We start from the raw sequence: 21,995 nt of genomic DNA on the forward strand, positions 1-21,995 counted from the left end.
GCTGAGCACCAAAAAATTGATGCTTTTGAACTATGGTGTTGGAGAAGACGCTTGAGAGTCCCTTGGACTGCAAGGAGATCCAATCAGTCCATCCTAAAGGAGATTAGTCCTGGGTGTTCATTGGAAGGACTGATGCTAAAGCTGAAGCTCCAGTACTTTGGCCACCTCATGCGAAGAGTTGACTCATTGGAAAAGACCCTGATGCAGGGTGGGATTGGGGGCAGGAGAAGAAGGGGACAACAGAGGATGAGATGGTTGGATGGCATCACCAACTCAATGGACATGGGTTTGAGAAGACTCCAGGTGTTGGTGACGGACAGGGAGGTCTGGCGTGCTGTTTGATTCATGGGGTCTCAAAGAGTTGGACACGACTGAGCAACTGAACTGAACTGAACTGATACCAGATCTTTTATCACTTATTATAATGATATTTAGAAAATGCTCATTTCAAAAAGCCTTTAACAATTTCATTCCAAATAAACACTCTTACTGTACTGCCTGTGTTAATTTTTCTGATCTTCCCATTTTGCTCAATATCTTCCAAGCAACAGGTACCCAATAAATGTTTACTGATTAAAACCTTCTAGAACTGGAAGAAGCAAGAGAGAGACAGCCAGTTTTAACGGCTGGTAGTCAGAATGTCCATATTCAGAGAAACAGTAGTAGCAGTTGACTAAAAAGTTAGGCAAAGACAATTCCAAGGTCTCAAACTGAGATGACTGGGAAAATGACAGTTAACAAAAATTGGGATGGTTTAACTAAGACAGCAGTTTTTAGGACATGGTATAAGCACAGTTTTTAAAAACAGATAGTCATGACAGACCATCTCAGGAGCAAAGACTGTATTAAAGAAGCTACCCAATACTGCCTTTACCGTAAGTCTGTTTTATTCCTAAGTACTCTAAAAGCCTGTTATGTTACTCTGTGCTTCAACTCTGCTTCATGGAACCTTCACATTTTCTCAAAGCATATTCAATTATTCTGCTACAATCTGATTTTAATGAATAGAGATTCAAAAAGTAATTTAAAAATTGTTTAATACACAAAGTGAAAAACTGTCTAGAATACAAAAACATTTCACATTTTTTAAACAAGTAATACCTTCTAAATTATTTAACAGATGATAGATCCACAATCCTTTATCTGAAACCCTGTCTGCGGCCATACCATCCTGAAGGCCCCCAATCTTGTCTTGAAACCCTTGGGGCCAGATGCTTCAGAATTATGAAATTTTCAGATTTTAGAAAGGTAATTCAGTGCATATACCAGACTACATAAAACATCAGGCAGGGTCTGTGGCAGCACCCTCCCCCAAACAATCAAATACAGTAATATTTCTGCAGCAAAAGAAAAGAATATTCACACTAAATGGGATAAGTTGACTCAATGTCAGTTCTCGTTGGACGTGCAAGCAGATGAATTTTGTCATCAATCTTATGAAAAATCTTTCAAAGATTTTTGGATTTTGGAATTACAGATAAGGAGTGCAGATCTTTATAAATTTGTATGACAAGACATGAAAGATTCCTTAAAAGACCCATTTTTACAAATGAAAACACAGATAAGCTTTCAAATACATTATAAATTAACACGCATCTTCTTTTTGATATTATTAAATGTACATCTTAAATACATATACACATAGCACACTTAACAAGATTTGGAAGAATCAATTGGTATTAAAGGCACAAATGCACAGTCCCTTTCATAGGAAAGGGATACAATCAAATGTGCGGTAAAATGGAAAATGGGATCAAACTCTTATGATGCTGGGAAGAGCACTGTTAAGTGCAACACAAGTACAACACAAGCAGTCTCTTCCACAGAAACACAGGCAAACACTTTACTTAGGATACATGTTGAGATCTTCTCTGTATACATTATTTTGGCCTCATGCCCAAAAGTTAAATGTTGAAAGAATCAGTTAAGTAAGTAATGTTTTACCAGGTTTGAAGACAAATGGATTTAAGTCCACTGACTCATAAAATTCTATCTGTTCAGAGGTTAAAATTACCCAGAGTCAAATATTATGCTGTAAAATCATGTGGAGTTTCTGATCATAGTCATTTCTTCCATTGACTGGTATTTGAAGAATGGTTTCATAGGAGAAAAACAAATGTCCAACATGTGCAGCAACAACTTCATAGGTTTCAGGAAAGTCACTAAGTGGCAAGTCATTCTGTTAACCAACTCCAATCAAGACTCTAAAACCAGGCATGAAAAAGTTACCATTAGATGCTGACTCTAAGCGGTAGGTATATGGGTATTCATTTTCGCAAGTTTTCTGTTTATTTGGAGATTTTATAATCAAAGTTGAAAAACCAAAGTACAAATAAGTTACAATTAAAGAGTTTAGTTTACCTTAATTTCTACTAACAAAAAAAAATTTCGGAGTTTTCAGATATTTGAAGCAAATAATGAAAGAGGAAGTAACAAAGAACTAATATGAAGACTAAATATAGTAAAAGTTAATTCAGTAAATATTTTATTGTAGTTTCTCCAAGTTTTAACAAATCAATAATTCATAGCAATCAAATCTTCATAAAAACACTTCTGTTAATAACCATATTAACATTATTCATTTTGCACAAAACAGTTAACTATATTTGAATTACAGTACAAATTATGTCCCATCTTACTGGAGAAAACTGACTGCAGAAGCAAAAAAGTACAGGCCATTTGATTTCAGTGGTCACACTGCAAAGAAAGCTCACCAATCATTTAACTTGACCAGAAATGCTATAAAGATTACTGATGGCATAATCCTAGTATATCCATGAGTAAGAGAAGATGGGGAGTTGAGGTTAAGCATTCCTCAAATGCTCTTTCCTCTGAGTTCTATTCCCCAACTGAATCCCAAACACCAGATAAGTCCAGCATGGAAAGTTAAACCCTTTGCACCCAACACACTTAAAACACACATCCATATTCATATAAAACTTACCATCATACTGTTGCCCTGTTTTTCATTTGCTTCATGAATAATAGTGCTTAAATGGCCAAGACAGTTCAAATTTTCTTCTATCATTTGTGCTAAAGTCTCCCTGTGGAATGAAAGCAAAAGGGCATATGAATTTCCTCTACTTTCTGATCTTCAGGGTCAGGATGATACTGCTCTTCCTACAACACCACAACCCAGCAACCAAAGGCAGCTGATTCCTGTTGTCTTCAGTTTGCTCATCCTCCCACCCAGAGGCAGAGGCCTGTTTGTTACTCCAGGCTGCTGCCTCTGTCCAGCTCTAATGATAAGGAGTCCACTATGATGCCAATCTGATTTTCCTCTGAAATATAAGTGGCACTTACATACAACTTTTTACCCCTGAAAATGCTCATTCAGGGAAAAAGAGATCCTGTGGCACAGCCAGATGAAAGCTCTCTTTTTGTTTCTAGAACAGTTCCTTTTCCTTACAAGTAGCAAAACCATCAGCATGCTTACTTCTGAGACACAAATGTAGGGGAAGAGATAGAAAAGATAAACTATCTTTTCTGCAAAGATCAGGGAAGGTGAAAAAAAACTGGAAAATATAGATGACAGCAATAAAAAAGAAAAGCAAGCTGATTCCTGAGGACAGCAGAAGAAAACTGTGACAGGGGACCTGCCAAGAACCAAGAAGTATCCTTGGAAATTTGAGGACAATCCTGAATCTGATTTCTATCTTCTATACTTTCCTCCTCTATATGGCCTCCATCCTTACCTTTTACTAACCCTCAGTCCCTACCCTAGTAGAACCAATTCCAGGCCATGGAAGATGGTCACTGTTAGAACTAAATTCTCATTCAGCTTATTCAACAGAGAGAAAAATTGAGGTCAACAGTCCCCAATCCTTGTGGTTAAGTACCACAGGTATATTATTACTGAAACCAGTTTTCCTCTTGGAAAATATATTTTAAAATTCCTGGTGAATATATTTTTGCAAACAATCATAACCTCACACTGAAAATCACTTGTATAGAGGTAACATTTGCAACCATTTGCATTCTCTAATAAACCCAAATGCCTCTAATGAAAGCAAAAAGATATTAAACTTTATTTGCATCAACTCTGATTAATGAAATATTTCCTAAAGTCCATATAACTAATTATAGTCTATGCTATAGCTGTGGATGTATTACATTGGACCAAATGCATAATGACCCTAAAATATACCCTAGAACTTGCTTTCTTTAAGAAGATAAAATACCTGGTATCAGCTTGCCTTCCTGCCATGTGCTTTTCTCTCATAAAAGCAGAGTACAGAATGTGCAGCTGCTGACCTCCTGAGCAGTGATGTTACACGGCTGCACCTCTGCAAAACTAATTATGGGCAGAGCTTCCAGGAAATGCTGGTACTGTAGAGGTCTCTATGAGTTGTAAGAAAAGCGACAATATACAAGCTAGCAAAGAGCCACTGGCTCTAGATACTGCACATCTCATGCTGAGAAAAATAACAGAAATGGATAGTCATTCAGCTTTTAGCAGAAGAGTAGGAATTAAAAGAAAATATAGGACTTCAAACTTGAGTTGTTTCCAAAAATGATTTAAGGCACTGAAAATAGTCTGATTTTAAGAATACTAAGTTAAAAAAAAAAAGAATACTAAGTTATAAAATGAGTAGATTAAACTCAATTCCATTAGAGGGGTGATCAAAGGCCCTAAAATGACAACTGCAAAAAGCATAAATTCTTAAGAGATAAATGATAAATTTAGGAATAAAGTATGGCTAAAAGGTTTAATAAGTCAATAAGAACTTAGAACTTGGATTGAGCTAATAAGAAGTAACATTTGTTAAGGATTCACTTCCCAAATATACTGTCTAGCTGAATTTTCATAGCACTTCCCATTTTACAGGAGAGGAAATGTGAACATTAAAACAGTAAAGTTAATTGTGTGGGGTTATTACAAAGGGACAATCAGGATTCAATCCTGGTCTATAAGGCAGTGAAGATTACATCTTAACCACTTCACTCTACTGTCTCATTCCCACCACTGCTCTTGAACACACAACTATCTATTGTAACAAAGTGAACCCACCCATCTTGAGGAGTTACCACGCATGACAGAGGATGTTCACGTTCTGCTGAAGTTGGGGGCAGCTGAGGGGTTACACCTTCTAGACTGGATCCTAGAGACCGAGCAGAACTCTGTGTCTGAAGGAAAAAAATAAAATTACAGGCAAGCATTCATATTCCTAAGACACATTTCTATCACTACTTTTATGCACAACCAGAGTATTTCTGTACAAAACTATCTCCACTGTTACACACCCTACAAATTATCCTGTCCTGGACCTCTTTCTTCATTGACTAAAATCAGATGTATCCATCCTTCCATTCTACTTTAGTTGGAGGAAAAGCTTCAGTTGAACCAAGGACTGGTTTTTCAAATTAGCCAGGCACATCTATCCCCAAGTTGGGCTGGGTGACCACAGTGGTCTAGGGTTGGGAGGAGTATAAAAACAGGAGACTAGAAAGGAGAGAGAAAATGAAGAAAGATCATGAAGTCCTACATCTGAATCACTAGTGAGACACCAAGCAAAGAACATGAGCATCAACCCAACATAAAATACATATGTCTTCAAGAGGACAGAAATCATGCTAATAAAAAACCCTTTTGTAGGGGATAACAGCAAATTAGTATCATATTAAATAATTCATATTAAAAATTACTTACACAGGCAATTTTAAGGAGATGCCATATTTCTTTCTGTCTCTTTCCCTGCATAAACATGACAGTATTGTCAGCTTCTTTGATGTTACTGAGGGCCATTTCCACCTTGGGCAGTAGATCAATAATCTTCTGCTTACAGCCCAACAACTTGCTGGAGAGGTAAAATCTGTGTCAGACACTTACATATCCCCCAAGACTGTACCCCATACTCCCAAACCCACCTGGGGGAATGAGTCACAATCAGCACAGATTTAGTGACTGATCTGCAAAGCAGTGCACACCGAGAGGACACTAAATGCATGCAGTCATGGCTAAGCTCTGCAGCATGCTGCCAGTACTCTTCCTGGGTCTAGTATATGTACCAGAAAGGGGTATTACGTTTTAAAAGGAACCTGGCAAAGGTTCCCTGGCTTTTCAGTAGAAAACAAAACAATATTTCTACCTCAGATGACCAAACAGCTCCTTGAGAACGCGGTCCTGACTCTGCACAGTATGCACAATGATTTTCACCATCTCCGTGCTGTCGCTGTAGGAGTGATCTATGAAAGAACTCAGTCAGTAGGTATAACCTCTCTTCTGCATTAAACAAACCAGCCCTAAACAAAAAATTCCTAAAAATCTGAAACGTCTTAAATAACATCTCCATTTAACTTCAAAACTAAATTAGTATAAAAGGTTTTATGATTATATATCTATAAATAATCATATAACTGAAAACAAAGTCTGTCTTTGTGTGTATATATGTATACATGAAAAAGAACGTGTTAGTTGCTCAGTTGTGTCTGACTCTTCAACCCCCTGGACCACAGTCCGCCAGGCTCCTCTGTCCATGGATTCTCCAGGCAAGAACACTGGAGTGGGTAGCCATTCCCTTTCTCCAGGGGATTACCCAATCCAGGGATCAAACCCGGATGTCCTGCATTACAGGCAGATTCTTTACCATCTGAGTCATCAGGGAAGCCCCAGGTGGCAAGAATACACAGAACGACTATACAAAAAAGGTCTTCATGACCAGGTAACCATGATATGTGGTCACTGACCTAGAACATCCTGGAGTGTGAAGTCAAGTGGCCTTAGGAAGCATTACCAGCAAGGCTAGTGGAGGTGATGGAATTCCAGCTGAGCTATTTAAAACCCTAAAAGATGCTGCTGCTAAAGTAGTGCATCAATATGCTAGCAAATTTGGAAAGTTCAGCAGTGGCTGCAGAACTGGAATAGGTCAGTTTTCATTCCAATCCCAAAGAAAGGCAATGCCTCAAACTAACGTATAATTGTGCTCATTTCACATGTTAGCAAGGTAATACTCAAAATCCTTCAAGCTAGGCTTCAACAATACATGAACTGAGAACTTCCAGATGTAAAAGTTGAATTTAGAAATGGCAGACAGAACCAGAGATCAAATGGCAACATCCACTGATTCACAGAAAAAGCAAGGGAATTAAAAAAAAAATCTGCTTTGTTGACTATGCGAAAGCCTTTGACAGTGTGGATCACAACTGTGGAAAATTCTTCAAGAAATGGGAATATCAGACCATTACCTGTCTCCAGGCCAAGAAGCAACAGTTAGAACTGGACATGGAACAATGGACTGGTTCCAAATTGGGAAAGGAGTCATGGCTGTATATTGTCACCCTGCTTATTTAAATTATATGGAGAGTACATCATGCAAAATGCCAGGATGGATGACTCACAAGCTGGAATCAAGATTGCCAGGAGAAACATCAACAATCTCAGATATGTAGATGATGCCACTCTAAAAAAGAGTGGCAAAGAGGAATTAAAGAGCCTCTGGATGAGGGTGAAAGAGAAAAGTGAAAAAGCTGACTTAAAACTCAACATTCAAAAATTTAAGATCATGGCATCTGGTACCATCACTTCATGGCAAATAGATCAGGAAACAATGGAAACAGTGACAGGTTTTATTTTCATGGGCTCCAAAATCACTGTGGATGGTGACTGCACCCACGAAATTAAAAAATGCTTACTCCTTGGAAGAAAAGCTATGACAAACCTAGACAGAGTATTAAAAATCAGAGACATCACTTTTGCCAACAAAGGTCCATCACAGTCAAAGCTATGGTTTTTCCAGGAGTCATGTATGGATGTGAGAGTTGGACCATAAAGAAGAATGAGCGCTGAAGAATTGATGCTTTCGAACTGTGGTGCTAGAGAAGACTCTTGAGAATCCTTTGGACAGCAAGGAGATGAAACTAGGCAATCCTAAAGGAAATCAACCCTGAATATTTATTGGAAGGACTAATGTTGAAGTTCCAATACTTTGGTCATCTGATGCGAAGAACTGACTCACTGGAAAAGACCCTGATGCTGGGAAAGATTGAAGGCAGCAGGAAAAGGGGGTGACAGAGGATGAGATGGTTGGATGGCATCACTGACTCAATGGACATGAGTTTGAGCAAACTCCGGGAGATAGTGAAAGACAGGGAAGCCTAGTGTGAGGCACTCCGTGGGGTCACAAAGAGTCGGACAGGACTTAGCGACTAAAGAACAACAATGTACACATAGATTTATCACTGTATATTCAAAGACACTGTATCTTCTCTGTTTTGAGAAGGATTATGTTGGCTAATTCAAACCCCAGATATATATGCAGCTTTCTGAACAAGAGAACAATTTTTCTTAGATGACTAACAAAATGTATTTAGAAGCAGTACAACAATTCATCAAACTTTCACTGACTCAAAGGAGTTCCAGCTAGGTTGCCTGAAATTTCATGTTTATCCATCTGTTTATACCCATGAAAACACTGAAAAAAGCTGATCAACTTAAGCCAAATCTGATGCATAAAAGGACCTGTAGACATCTTGAAAGTTCAGTTTGAGGGCAGTATGACATCTCAAAGTAAACTGGCAGCTGACAAAGATCCTCAAATGGGATGGTGGTGGGATGGTGGTCACAGTAAATTCTACCATTACAGGAGATGCCACCTCATTTAAAAAGCAAACCCCAAAACTAGCATTAACTGTTATGTTTCAGAAAATGGCTATTTAAGTTTTAAAAAATTGGAAGTTTGGTCATGGATCATGCTGGCATTTTCCCAGACAATAATTAATCTCGAATGCAAAAATACTATTATTATTATATGCTATTATCCACTTACAGTTTTCTCATTTAATACTCACAGGAGTCCCAAGAAATGGCTACTGATGTTACCCACATTTTACTATGAAAGGAATATCAAAAGAGATTTTTAAAAAGTTGTGTCCTGTGTTAGCACGGTAAAGACCTTCCCAAGTACTCAGCTTTAGTTCCCACACATCTTTTTCTCTGTCTCTCCCTCAAAAACAACCACAGACAGAGACTCCCAAAAGGCTTCTCTCCAAACAGCTCTTATTAATAAATCCCACAGATCAAGCCCAACAGCTTTGCCATATAACTATATGGAATATAGCTCTTTTAGATGGTCAACGACCTCAGAACTTTAACCTACTCCAACATAAAGCATGGGTAAAGTTGGTTTTCACCATTTGCAGCTGAACAAGAATCTCAAGTCAACTCTGAACTGGAAAAAGATACCAAAGACCATATACCTCAAGTCTGATTATATTAGCCCCAACAATAGACAAAACTTCTTGTCACAACTTGTCAGTTGAGGTGAGTATCAGTTCTTTGGATAGCAACTTTATTTCTAGGCCCTGTGATATGCTGATACCTGTGACTACTGCAAAGATTTGTAAGAATAATCCAAACAAATTTTATCAATGACTGTGGAAAGTTAATTTGACTGAGTCAATGGATGGAATTTTATATATCTTCATCTACAATATCTGATTCATTGGTCAGGAGATGGAGAGTAATGAATACCGATTAAAGGAAAAAAGTTAGCCTTGCTGTATTTGAAATCTTAAATCTCAGTATTTTACTCTAACTTCTATCATTTTTTTGGTCATTATTTTCAACTTTTCTGTCCCCTTATTGTCAGCAATATCCTAACCCTAGATCAGTCTAACCACCTGCTCTATCAGTTTTCTGTATCCAAGCTACTAAACATTACCATCAAAACAAGCTTTCATTCTCTCTGCTGTCCTAACTAATTCACAGGTTTTCACTTCTGCTCTGGATTCTTAATAAATGTCCTGGACCAGCAACATCTGCCACTGCACACATCAGTTTTCAAAAGCATACTTGTTTAGCATACTCGTTAAATCTATGATGTCACATCTCTTCTGTTGCAGTTAGCCCAACATCTTACTTTGGAATAGGAGGCTGTAAAGCAGTAAGATTCTCACCTTTCACCCCCTATACCCACAGAAGTGTCTGTATCCACACACATCTCCCTCTCTAAGATCAGAAGCAACAAGCCCAACCCCTCCCACTATTCTCTGGAGTCAGCCCCTCAAAGTTGTTCAGAGACTTCCCTCTCCACAGGCTTTTGGCCCCAAGCGCATAAACAAGCTTAAGTCTTTCTTCTGAAAATTGACTTCTCTTCATTCTTCAACCTCTCTGAGCTGCTCATCTCTCTTCGTTCCTTAACAGCCAAGCTTCAGGAAAGAATAGCCTAGATAACCAGGTTTCAAACTTACTGGTCTCAGGACACCTACACTCAAAAATCCTTAAGAACCCCAGGGTTTTTTAGGAATTAAATTGAGAAATATAAAAATACTTATTTATTCATTAAAAATAACATAAATTCATTATTAAAACATTTTAATCCAAAATAACTGTATTTTCCTCAAAAAATTTAGTGAGAGTATTGGCATTACATTTTTGCAAATCTTTTTAATAACACCACCAATCTTATCAGAAAAGTATTTAAGTATTGAGAAGCTGACAAATTTTGGATGATGGATAGAAGTTTTCCTACATTCTAATTTTTTGCTTGAAACATGGAATTTTATCATTGACAACTAATATTGTTGTTTTTTTATCCTTCAAGTGACGGTCATGCTCCATTAATTTTTAGAAAATATCTGCCACATACCCAAATCTGAAGAACCACACAGTTTATCTGATGATCATTGTTCCAAGTAAAAATGGTGTTCTGTTAAAGAGGCTGGTCCACAAGCAATGTCAACAACTGCTGATGTGGTTTTCCTTAGGACAACCGTCATACCTCAGCAGGGCTACCGTCATACCTCAGCAGGGCTTCCCTCATAGCTCAGTTGGTAAAGAATCCGCTTGCAATGCAGGAGACCCTGGTTCGATTCCTGGGTCGGGAAGATCCCCTGGAGAAGGGATAGGCTACCCACTCCAGTATTCTTGGGCTTCCCTTGTGGCTCAGCTGGTGAAGAATCCACCTGCAGTGCGGGAGACCTATGTTTGATCCCTGGGTTGGGAAGATCCCCTGGGGAAGGGAAAGGCTACCCACTCCAGTATTCTGGCCTGGAGAATTCCATGGACTGTATGGTCCATGGGGTCACAGTTGGATATGACTGAGTGACTTTCACTTTCATATCTCAGCATGTAACAGAAGCACTTCATGAGTACCTTCCATTTGTCACAGAGAAAATTAAAAAGACATATACCCAAGGGCAGACATTTCTTTAGAATTTTTACTGCCTTATCAAGGACACTCTTAAATGAAACTGGCATTTTTTTTTTAAAACTATGAACCCATACTGGTGAAAATCAGTGACTATAAGCATACTTTGGTGCTGGTGCCTTCATTCATGCTAAGCAAGGTGCAAGCTGTTTACCCACAAATGTTTTTGCAGCATCAGTGAAAATGTCAACATAGTAAAAGAGGCAAATAACATCCCAGTATTGTGAAAACAGTTTTGACTTCACTGACTCCTCTTAAAGGGATCCTTTGCAGATCCTCAGGGGTTCATGAGCTACACTTTTAAGAACTGCTGATCTAGACTGACTTTTCCATTTCCTCCTATCCCACTCCCTCCTCAGCCCACTACAATCTAGTTCTGTTCCCAAAAGTCCATTATTTTACCAAGATCACCAATGATGTCCAAACTACCAAGTCCGATGGATATTTTCATTATCATTTTTATTACCCACATCTCTAGCATTTCACCTTGATCACTTTCTTCTTGAAATTCTCTGTCCTATTCCCATCATATCATTCCTGCTATACATTCAAGTCATTCCTCAGTCTTTTTTGTACACTCTTCTGCTTCTAGCCATTTCTTGAATGCTGGTGTTCTCTAGGTCCATCCTTGGTTTTCTTATTCAACATATCTATACAAGATGATCACTTTATTCCTATGGCTAATTACTCTCAAACCAGCTAAATATCCAGTCTAGACTTCTCCACTAAATCCACATGTTCAATACATGCATACATATGTACATACAATACACATATATATATGTGTATGTATGTGTGTTTATATATACATACACACATATATACTATTGTCCGTCTTATTTAAATGTTCCACTGACACCTTAACATCAACATGTACAAAAACAAACCCATTTTCTTTTCCCATTAAGCCTGTCATCTTTCCTATACTTCCTATCATGGTGAGTAGTCCTCACCCACTAGAACTGGGTGCTAAGAGCACCCAACTGCTCTAGCCAGAAACTTGGCAGGCATCCATGACTCTCTATCCCATCTCCTTCCACCCATATCCAATCCATTACCCTATATTATCAGTTCTACTTCCTAAATATCTCTCTTGCCTTTATCCTCCTTCTCTTCACTGCCACTCCCCACTGCCACAGTTCAGGCTCCCTGCTTTAGTTCATGTCCTACCTTATCCTGTGCCACAATTACTCAACAACCTCATAACTGATGAATGTCTCTAACCCAGCCACACTTTAATCCATTATCCACAATGCTACCAATGCAGTATTTCTAAAATGCTAATCTGATCATGCCATTCTCCTGATTCTATCTTTTTAGGGTTTCTCTTTGCCATCATGATGAAATCCAAAACTGTTACTATGACATGCCAGATTCTTTGTGATCCAGTCACATTTCTCCTTCTGAAACTCTATAATCCAATATAAACCAATATACATATCCAATATAAAAATATAAATCCAATATAAATATAAAAAAAAATCCAATCGTTCTATAAACTCTATAATCACAATACATTTCTTCAAACATGCTAGCTGCTACATGTGTGTGTCTTTCTCTATTATACTTGCACATATAAAAGTCTACCTTCTTTCACCAAGCTACAGCTACTTATCCTTAAAGGCTCATCTCAGATGTCATCTCCTGCAGGAAACCTCCTCTAACCAACCATGACTCTCAATCAGGGTTAGATGCCTATTGTATACATATCTCATACGTGTTTGTAGAAATTAACTGAACAAATTCCACTACAGTTAAAACCAATGTAGAGGAGATTTTGTTATTTGTTACATACTATTTAATATTTGCATGTGTTTGTAAATTTTAAGGTGTAAAAGTTACGGTTTTGTTTGTTTACAATTTTAGTATATAACAGATCAGGGCACAGACTTCACCTTTTAGTTCTTCCCTAATCCTTCAAAACAGATTAGTTTTTAACTGAAGGATAATATCTTGCACATACATAATATTCTATAGTTTTCAGGCACTTTCACAAACATCCTGTCAAATATAATGCCATGTATAGTCACTGAGTTACGAAAGTTAGATTCCTACTCCATTTTGCAGAAGAGGGAAATGAGATACCAGGAAAAAAAGTTACTTGCTCAATAAAGTGCCTAATTTACAATTAAAGCCTTCTAATTCTTAATCCAAGTGCTTTCCTGGTGGCTGAGCTGTAAAGAATTCTCCAGTAATGCAGGAGACTTAGGAGACATGGGTTCAATCCCTGGGTTGGAAGATTCCCTGGAGGAGGAAATGGCAACCCAGTCCAGTATTCATTCTGGAAAAACCCCATGAACAAAGGAGCATGGTGGGCTACAGTCTGTGGGGTCAAAAAGAGTTGTACACAACTGAAGTTAAGTCGCTCACTTGTGTCTGACTCTTTGCGACCCTGTGGACTATAGCCCACCAGGCTCCTCTGTCCATGGGATTCTCCAGGCAAGAATACTGGAGTGGGTTGCCATTTCCTTCTCCAGGGGATCTTCCTGACCCAGGGATCAAACCTGGGTCTCCCGCATTGCAGGCAGACGTTTTAACCTTTGAGCCACCAGGGAAGCCCTGGACACAACTGAACATGCATGTAATTCGCAATCCAGTGTACCTTCCATCATGCTTCCATCCAGCATGAATACATGCTCTGTATTCAGCAGATGTTCAACAGAAATGAACAGTTTTGTCAATGAAGTAAGCAACCAGTAACCAGGTGCAGAGGAAGGTATCATTTTCAAAGTACACTGTTTTGGTCTAGCATATGGGCATCCTTCTGACCATTCCACGCCTGAATCCACAGCCTCAAATTCTTCCCAATCTCTCTTTTTTTTTTTGGCTGCACCAGATCTTAGTTGCAGCATGTGGGATCTAGTTTCCTGACCAGGGATTGAACCCGGGGACCCCTGCTTTGGGAGCACAGAGTCCCAGCCACTGGGCCACCAGGGAAGTCCCCCCAGTCTCTAATTTTAAGCAGCATTGTTTTTTTTTTTACATCTTCCACACATTTTCTTGCTTCCTCTTTCCCTTATTCTGAGTTCCTTTTATCTCTTTCATTCCTTCCTTTCACTTCCCTTTAAAATTTTCTCTATTTCAAAATAAATAAGTGGGACCTAATTAAACTTAAAAGTTTTTGCATAGCAAAAACATAAGCTATAAGCTATAAACATAAACAAGGTGAAACTATAAACAAGGTGAAAAGACAACCCTCAGAATGGGAAAAAGTAATAGCAAATGAAACAACTGACAAAGGACTAATTTCAAAAATATGTAAGCAGCTCATACAAGTCAATACTAGAAAAACAAACAACCTAATAAAAAAATGGGCAAAAGACCTACAGAGACATTTCTCCAAAAAAGACATACAGATGGCTAATAAACACATGAAAAGATGCTCAACATCGCTCATTATTAGAGAAATGCAAATCAAAACTTCAATGAGATATCACCTCACACTAGTCAGAATGGCCACCATCAAAAAATCAACAAACAATAAATGCTAGACAGGGTAAGGAGAAAAGGGAACTCCCTTGCACTGCTGGTGGGAATGCAAATTGATACAGCCACTATGGAGAACAGTATGGAGATTCCTTATCAAACTAGGAATAAAACCACCATGCTGCTGCTGCTGCTAAGTCACTTCAGTCGTTTCCGACTCTGTGCGACCCCATAGACGGAAGCCCACCAGGCTCTCCCGTCCCTGGGATTCTCCAGGCAAGAACACTGGAGTGGGTTGCCATTTCCTTCTCCAATGCATGAAAGTGAAAAGTGAAAGGGAAGTCACTCAGTCATGTCCGACTCTTAGCGACTCCATGGACTACAGCCTACCAGGCTCCTCCATCCATGGGATTTTCCAGGCAAAAGTACTGGAGTGGGGTGCCATTGCCTTCTCCATAAAACCACCATATGACCCAGCAATTCCACTACTAGGCATGTACCCTGTGGAAATCAAAATTGAAAAAGACAAATGTAACCCATGTTCACTGTAGCTCTATTTATAATAGCTAGGACATGGAAGCAACCCAACGTCCATTGACAGATAAACACATAAAGAAGCTGTGGTATATATATACAATGGAATATTACTCAGCTATAAAAAGGAACACATTTGAGTCAGTCCCAATGAGGTAGATGAACCTAGAGCCCATTATACAGAGTGAATTAAGTCAGAAAGAAAAAAACAATTATCATACACTAACACATATATCTACTTCTGCTTTACTGACTAAAGCCTTTGACTGTGTGGATCACAACAAACTATGGAAAATTCTTCAAGAGATGGGAATACTAGACCACCTGACCTGCCTCTTGAGAAATCTGTATGCAGGTCAAGATGCAACAGTTAGAACTGTACATAGAACAACAGACTGGTTCCAAATTGGGAAAGGAGTACATTAAGGCTGTATATTGTCACCCTACTTATTTAACTTACGTGCAGAGTACATCATGAGAAATGCTGGGCTGGATGAAGCATAAGCCAGAATCAAGATTGCCAGGAGAAATATCAATAACCTCAGATGTGCAGATGATACCACCCTTATGGCAGAAAGCAAAGAAGAATTAAAGAGCCTCTTGATCAAAGTGAAAGAGGAGAAGGAAAAAGTTGGCTTAAAACTCAACATTCAGGAAACTAAGATCATGGCATCTGGTCCCATCACTCTGTGGCAAATAGATGGGGAAACAATGGAAATAGTGACAGACTTTATTTTGGGGGGCTCCAAAATCACTACAGATGGTGACTGCAGCCATGATATTAAAAGATGCTTGCTCCCTGGAAGAAAAGTTACGACCAACCTAGACAGCCTATTAAAAAGCAGAGACATTACGTTGTCAACAAAGGTCTATCTAGTCAAAGCTATGGTTTTTCCAGTAGTCATGTATGGATGTGAGAGTTGGACTATAAAGAAGGCTGAGCACCGAAGAATTGATGCTTTTGAACTATGGTGCTGGAGAAGACTCTTGAGAGTCCCTTGGACTGCAAGGAGATCCAACCAGTTCATCCTAAAGGAAATCGGTCCCGAATATTCATTGGAAGGACTGATGCTGAAGCTGAAACTCTAATACTTCGGCCATCTGATGTGAAGAACTGACTCATTGGAAAAGACTCTGACGCTGGGAAAGGTTGAGGGCAGGAGGAGAAGGGGACGACAGAGGACGAGATGGTTGGATGGCATCACTAACTCAATGGACATGAGTTTGAATAAACTCCAGGTGTTGGTGATGGACAGGGAGGCCTGGCATGCTGCAGTCCATGGGGTCAGAAAGAGTCGGACACGACTGAGTGACTGAACTGAACTGAACTCATATATACAGAATCTAGAAAGATGGTACTGAAAAACCTATTTGCAAAGCTGCAATGGAGACACAGACATTATGAACAGACTTATGGACATGGCTAGGGTGGGGGGTTGGTGTGGAGAAGGAGTGGGTGGGAGGTATGGAGACAGTAACATGGAAACATACATTACCATATGTAAAATAGATAACCAATGGGAATTTGCTGTATGACTCAGGAACTCAAACCAGAGCTCAGTAACAACCTAGAGGGGTGAGATGGGGAGGGAGGTGGGAGGGATGTTCAAGGGGGAGGGGACATGGGTAAGCCTATGGCTGTTTCATGTTAATGTCTGGTAGAAACCAATGCAATACTGTAAAGCAATTATCCTTCAATTAGAAATAAATATATTAAAAAATTTTGTCTATTTCAAACATTATTACTGTGCCTTCCTAATTTCTTAAATTCTCACAGACTTAAATGCTGTTGTACCATAAACATCTCAATGTGAAGTTGAAGTGTTAGTTGCTCAATCATGTCCGACTCTTTGCCACCCCATGAACTACAGCCTGCCAGGCTCCTCTGTCCATGGAATTCTCCAGGCAAGAATACTAGAGTAGTTTGCCATTCCCTTCTCCAGGGGAACTTTGTGACCCAGGGACTGAACCCAGGTCTCCTGCATTGCAGGCACATTCTTTACCAACTGAGCCACGAGGTAAGCCCCTAAACATCTCAATGGCAATATCAAAACTGGAATTTATTCTGCAGCTTGCTTAAAATCCTGTTTCACAGATTTGTTAAGCTAGTGATGGTTTCCTAAAATGCCTTTGTGTACTATGAAAGTGTCTTACCTGAAGGTCTGTGCTTTAACTGTTTATATAGATCAATTGCACGCTGTTCCCTATGAAAGAGAAAACATGTTTCTAAATGTGAAGATAGTTTAATGACTTTAATAATTTCCAACCTGAAATGAACAAGATTATTTGAATAGAGTAATGACCCCATTTTCAAGTAATTACATATTGCCAATGAATATGGGTGTTTCACTGGGTTATAAGCAAGATCTTAAGATGCAAAGTTTAATATACCAAATATCTGCTCTGATCTACCATCACTTATATAGCATCTCTGCACCATTATGTCCTGTGATTAAAGAAAAAAAATCTGAAGTTTCTAATCCAAACACTTAGGAAGTTAACCTTATTTAGGGAATTTAGTAAATAATACCTTCCTTAAACCAGAAGTGTGGTAAGTAGGGAAATAGTTTGCAACTTAAAATACTTGAAAAATTATTAACACTCACATGAAAAGATGCTTCGATTTAAAAAGCAAAGGTCATGGAAAAGAATTTGAAAAAGAACAGGTGTATATATATGTGGCTGAGTCCCTTCGCTATACACTTGAAACTATCACAACATTGTTAATCAACTATAATGTAACCCCAATATAAAATTAAAAGTTTTTAAAAAATAAATAAATAGCAAACGTCAACCCAAAGAGTTATTGCCAAAATTTCCTGTGATTAGGAAAGAACTTCCTTTTTAACTATGATGCCAATGTATTTGTGGAAAGAAAAACTATAGAAAAGAACCACATTTAATCTTCCAGAAATACAACGAAAGAAGAATCTGCCACCCAAAATTACAGACACCAACACTAACAACATGACTTCACCCTTACAGAGATTCCATCAAGTCTCCCTGACGTCGTCCGTAGGGGCTCTTCTGTAGCTCCATGATTTCAGTGTGCAGGGACATGATCTGATCCTCCAGGTATCCAATAACACCCACCTAAAATATGATGAAACACAAAAGAAATGACAGGCTCACCACCACACAATATGAGGAACTCAGAGAATGACTTCTTACAGTAAGAGAACAAAGTGATTTAATGTAAAACACTGATTTTGTTCAAGCCTTTTTGTCTCTCAGATTATGACATGAAACTTTCACATGAGAACCAACTTATTTCAGGCTTCTCTCCTGACAACAGTAGACTACTAGCATTTTCTTTCTCCTCCTGAGAAGGAAAAAGACAGAAGTGTCACTAATAAGTAAAAGTGGCCATCGATACCACTGCATCTTGGTTCTACGATTTTCAGTGTCTCTTGTTCCCAACTTGAATAAGGATGCAGAAAGATAAACACTGGATTTCCCAACCCAGGATACCAACTGCCACACTCATTCCTCAGGTAGTGCTGCCATCAAGGAAAGCAACAATTTAATGAGACCACAGACAGATGTACCAGGTAAAGAAGGAATCTGCCACCTAGAGTGTGACCATAAAAAATATATTGTCCAAACCAGCATAATTTTGAGAGTATTATTGATAATAAGGGCTTCCCTGATAGCTCAGTTGGTAAAGAATCCACCTGCAATGCAGGAGACCCTGGTTCAATTCCTGGGTCGGGAAAATCCCTTGGAGAAGGGATAGGTTACCCACTCCAGTATTGTTGGACTTCCCTTGTGACTCAGCTGGTAGAGAATCCTCCTGCAATGTGGGAGACCTGGGTTCAATCCCTGGGTTGGGAAGATCCCCTGGAGAAGGGAAAGGCTACCCACTCCAGTATTCTGGCCTGGAGAAGTCCATGGACTGTATAGCCCAGGGGTCACAAAGAGTTGGACACGACAGAGCATTTTTCACTTAACTAACTTAACTAATTGATAATTAAGGCAAGAGGTAAACTGAAACTGTGCTGGGTAAACCAGGATGTCCAGCCATCCTATCAAAACCAGTCTTAAAAATAACAGTGATAACTACCATTTATTAGTCACTCCCACTTAAAATCTGTATAACCCCACTAAAAAAGGTAGAGTCCCCATAATATAATATGGAAACTGAAGCATAGTGAGGCTTCATTTTAGTCTCATTTACCCAAAGCTCTTGTTTTTATCCACTGTGGTACTTTCCTCTAAATATACATACTAGATATCTGTCTGATATTCAGGAATGATATGAGAAATACTCTACAGACCAAAACCAAAGAATTTCTAAGGGAGCCCTCAGGAGTTAATAAGCACACAGAATGAGCATAGTGATTTTACCTCAGCATAGTGGATAGCCTTTTCTTCCATTTCTTTCCATGCTTTTAACATTTTTTCTGAGGCTAAAAAAAAAGTCTTAGTTGGTTATCTCAGAAATAGCCATAGGTTTAATTACTGACCTACCCATCTCCTTGCCATATCAACATCAAAATAGAGTTATGAGTTGAATTGTTCCCCCAAAAGATGGTGAAGCCCTAACTCTGTACTTCAGAATTTGACCTTATCTGGAAATAGTGTCAGGTGCAATTAGCTAAATTAAGGTTGAGTCTTAATCTAGGTATGACTAGTGTCCTTTTAAGAAAAGGAAAAAAAAAAAAAGAAGAAGAAACACAGCAACAGACATATGAACAGTAAAGCTCCATTTCACAACAGAGGCAGAGAATAAAGTGCTACAGCTGCAAGCCAAGGAATGCCAAGGATTGCTGGCAAAGTACCAGAAGAATCTACGGAAGTATTCTTCTCCATAGGTTTCAGAGAGAGCAAGGCCCTGACAACACATCAATTTTGGACTTTAAGCCTCTGAAACTGTGAGATAATAAAGTTCTATTGTTTTAAGCCATCCAGTTCATAGCAATTTGTTATGGCAACCCTGGGAAACTAATACAGATGACTTTCTCTTTAAAAAAAAAAAGAAAAAAATTTTAAAGTAATACACGAACATGATATTTAAAAAAAATCAAACACTATATAGGGATATAAAAAGTCTCCTCCCCTTCACTCTCCACTTTCTGCGATCCCAGCGTTAATCATTTCTTACAGAGACACATCTCCTTTTCTCTCATAAAGAGAATCATCTATATATACTTTTCCTTCCTTGTTTTTTTCTCCAACTTAAAACATTGCTGCCTTAAAGATCAACTGATTTTTTAATATCAGCACACATAGGTCTACCTCATTCTTTTTAAACAGTAGTGTAAGGAAATGGCAACCCACTCCAGTACTCTTGCCTGGAGAATCCAATGGACAGAGGAGCCTGGTGCGCTACAGTCCATGGGGTCGCAAAGAGTCGGGCACGACAGCAACTTCACTTTCTAAGGTATACAATTTAACAAGATAAGTCAAAGATAATCTGATGAAATAACTATGTTTTGCCATTCATCAGAATGCCTATAATACAGAAACAGAAATAAAACATCAATCATAGAACCAGCTTTGGTGAGAAAACTTATTTACCCAGCTGGACACTGTTGATCATTTAATTTTGAAATACACACACCTTGCTCAAGATAAGTATACAAACAGAAATGCTGAAGGCAATTCTTTTGGTTTATTATTTGAATTTTAACTCTACTTTTTACATTTCCTTAGTACATCTGAAGGGAGATAAGCTCAGAATTAAATACTAAAAAATTGGAGGCTATGTACAATAAAAAACAGCGGGACTCCACAATAGGTTGTTTAGAAATTAAAAAAAAAAAAACAACCTGGAATTGCTTATATTATTATTTATAGAAAGATAAGTAATTTAAGACTTCCCAGGCTAAGAAGTCACCCTAATATAGACTTTGTATCTATTTTTAATTTTTTAGTTTATTTTTTTGTATTTTTTTTTCTATTTTTTAAATGAGGTTTGACAATCAAATTCTTAAATCACTTTGCATTTTTCTAAAGGTGAACAATTTAGTCCAATTGTGGGGGTGAGGGGTGGGCAGAGTAAAGCCGCTCAACTGAAGATTAAAAAATAACAAACTAATATTCAAACCAAATACAGTTTACAATGATATGAGATGTCCTATCTTTTGTTCTAATATGAATGCAAGTGAAACAACTGGCTAACAGGTAAGAAGGTAACATAGCAGATGGCTTCAAGAGACAAGACACTTGTTTCAAATACATTATCCAACACTTACATATCCCGTAAGTCATCTGCTCACTATATCTTTCCAAGTCAAGCTGAATGCTTTTGTGAAAAAACTCCAATTTAGCTTTCAGTTGCTGAGATGCTGAGATCAAAGTATTCTTCATTTTTGTCAAGTTAGTATTATATCTAAGAAGACTTAACCTAAACCACAGCAAGAAAAACAAGATATAAGCATTTTAGAAACACTGGACAAAAGTTTAAAAACTCAAACTGCCATAAGCCTAAAGCCTATGTTTCTATTATCAATCTATGAGAAATAGCTGATCTCTAGAATCTGATCTCTAAAGAATTTCTGCTTGTGATACGCTATGATAAAACAATCTTCTTATACTAGGACCATTCAGAAACTACTGTCTATTGCAACTGGATGGTTTCAGACTGTTAAAAAGAATTCTACATGCCTGATCAGAATATTACATTGCAAACTGGCCCAGTAATATATTTTTGCATGGGATATTGACTAGTGAAAAGTAGCAAAATTTAATTCTTGAGCATGAATGCACATGACACTGTGCCTATAAACAAGAGAATTCACTTACATGGCTGCTCTCTGTCCCTGAAAGAGCCTGCTGTAGTCTTCTTTCAGCCCAGATACATAGTGTACTGCTTCAGCCCATACTTTACGCAGCTGGATAATTGGAAGCTGTATTTTGCTGTCCTGTACTATGTGTAAGAAGATG

General features: G+C 38.4%; 1 protein-coding gene across 2 annotated transcripts in view; it reads right to left on the bottom strand.

Annotated features, from left to right (window-relative positions):
• Nucleotides 1-1,020: 1,020 nt before the first annotated feature.
• CHUK (component of inhibitor of nuclear factor kappa B kinase complex) overlaps nucleotides 1,021-21,995 on the bottom strand; it is a 38,595-nt gene continuing 17,620 nt past the window's right edge. Inside the window, exons 12-21 of one of the 2 annotated variants that reach the window (XM_020870588.2) lie at nucleotides 21,855-21,978; nucleotides 21,305-21,456; nucleotides 19,455-19,516; nucleotides 18,091-18,200; nucleotides 17,262-17,311; nucleotides 6,090-6,186; nucleotides 5,651-5,798; nucleotides 5,029-5,127; nucleotides 2,945-3,044; nucleotides 1,021-2,204 (exon numbers count right to left, since the gene is read on the bottom strand). In XM_020870588.2, the coding sequence (XP_020726247.1) occupies nucleotides 2,976-3,044; nucleotides 5,029-5,127; nucleotides 5,651-5,798; nucleotides 6,090-6,186; nucleotides 17,262-17,311; nucleotides 18,091-18,200; nucleotides 19,455-19,516; nucleotides 21,305-21,456; nucleotides 21,855-21,978 (911 nt within the window). In that variant the 3' untranslated portion in view covers nucleotides 1,021-2,204; nucleotides 2,945-2,975. Of the gene's footprint in view, nucleotides 2,205-2,944; nucleotides 3,045-5,011; nucleotides 5,128-5,650; nucleotides 5,799-6,089; nucleotides 6,187-17,261; nucleotides 17,312-18,090; nucleotides 18,201-19,454; nucleotides 19,517-21,304; nucleotides 21,457-21,854; nucleotides 21,979-21,995 lie in introns of both variants that reach the window. The other variant, XM_020870587.2, reaches the window with a different exon arrangement.

This window comes from Odocoileus virginianus, chromosome 7 (genome assembly GCF_023699985.2).
Source record: "Odocoileus virginianus isolate 20LAN1187 ecotype Illinois chromosome 7, Ovbor_1.2, whole genome shotgun sequence".
NCBI lineage: Eukaryota > Metazoa > Chordata > Mammalia > Artiodactyla > Cervidae > Odocoileus > Odocoileus virginianus.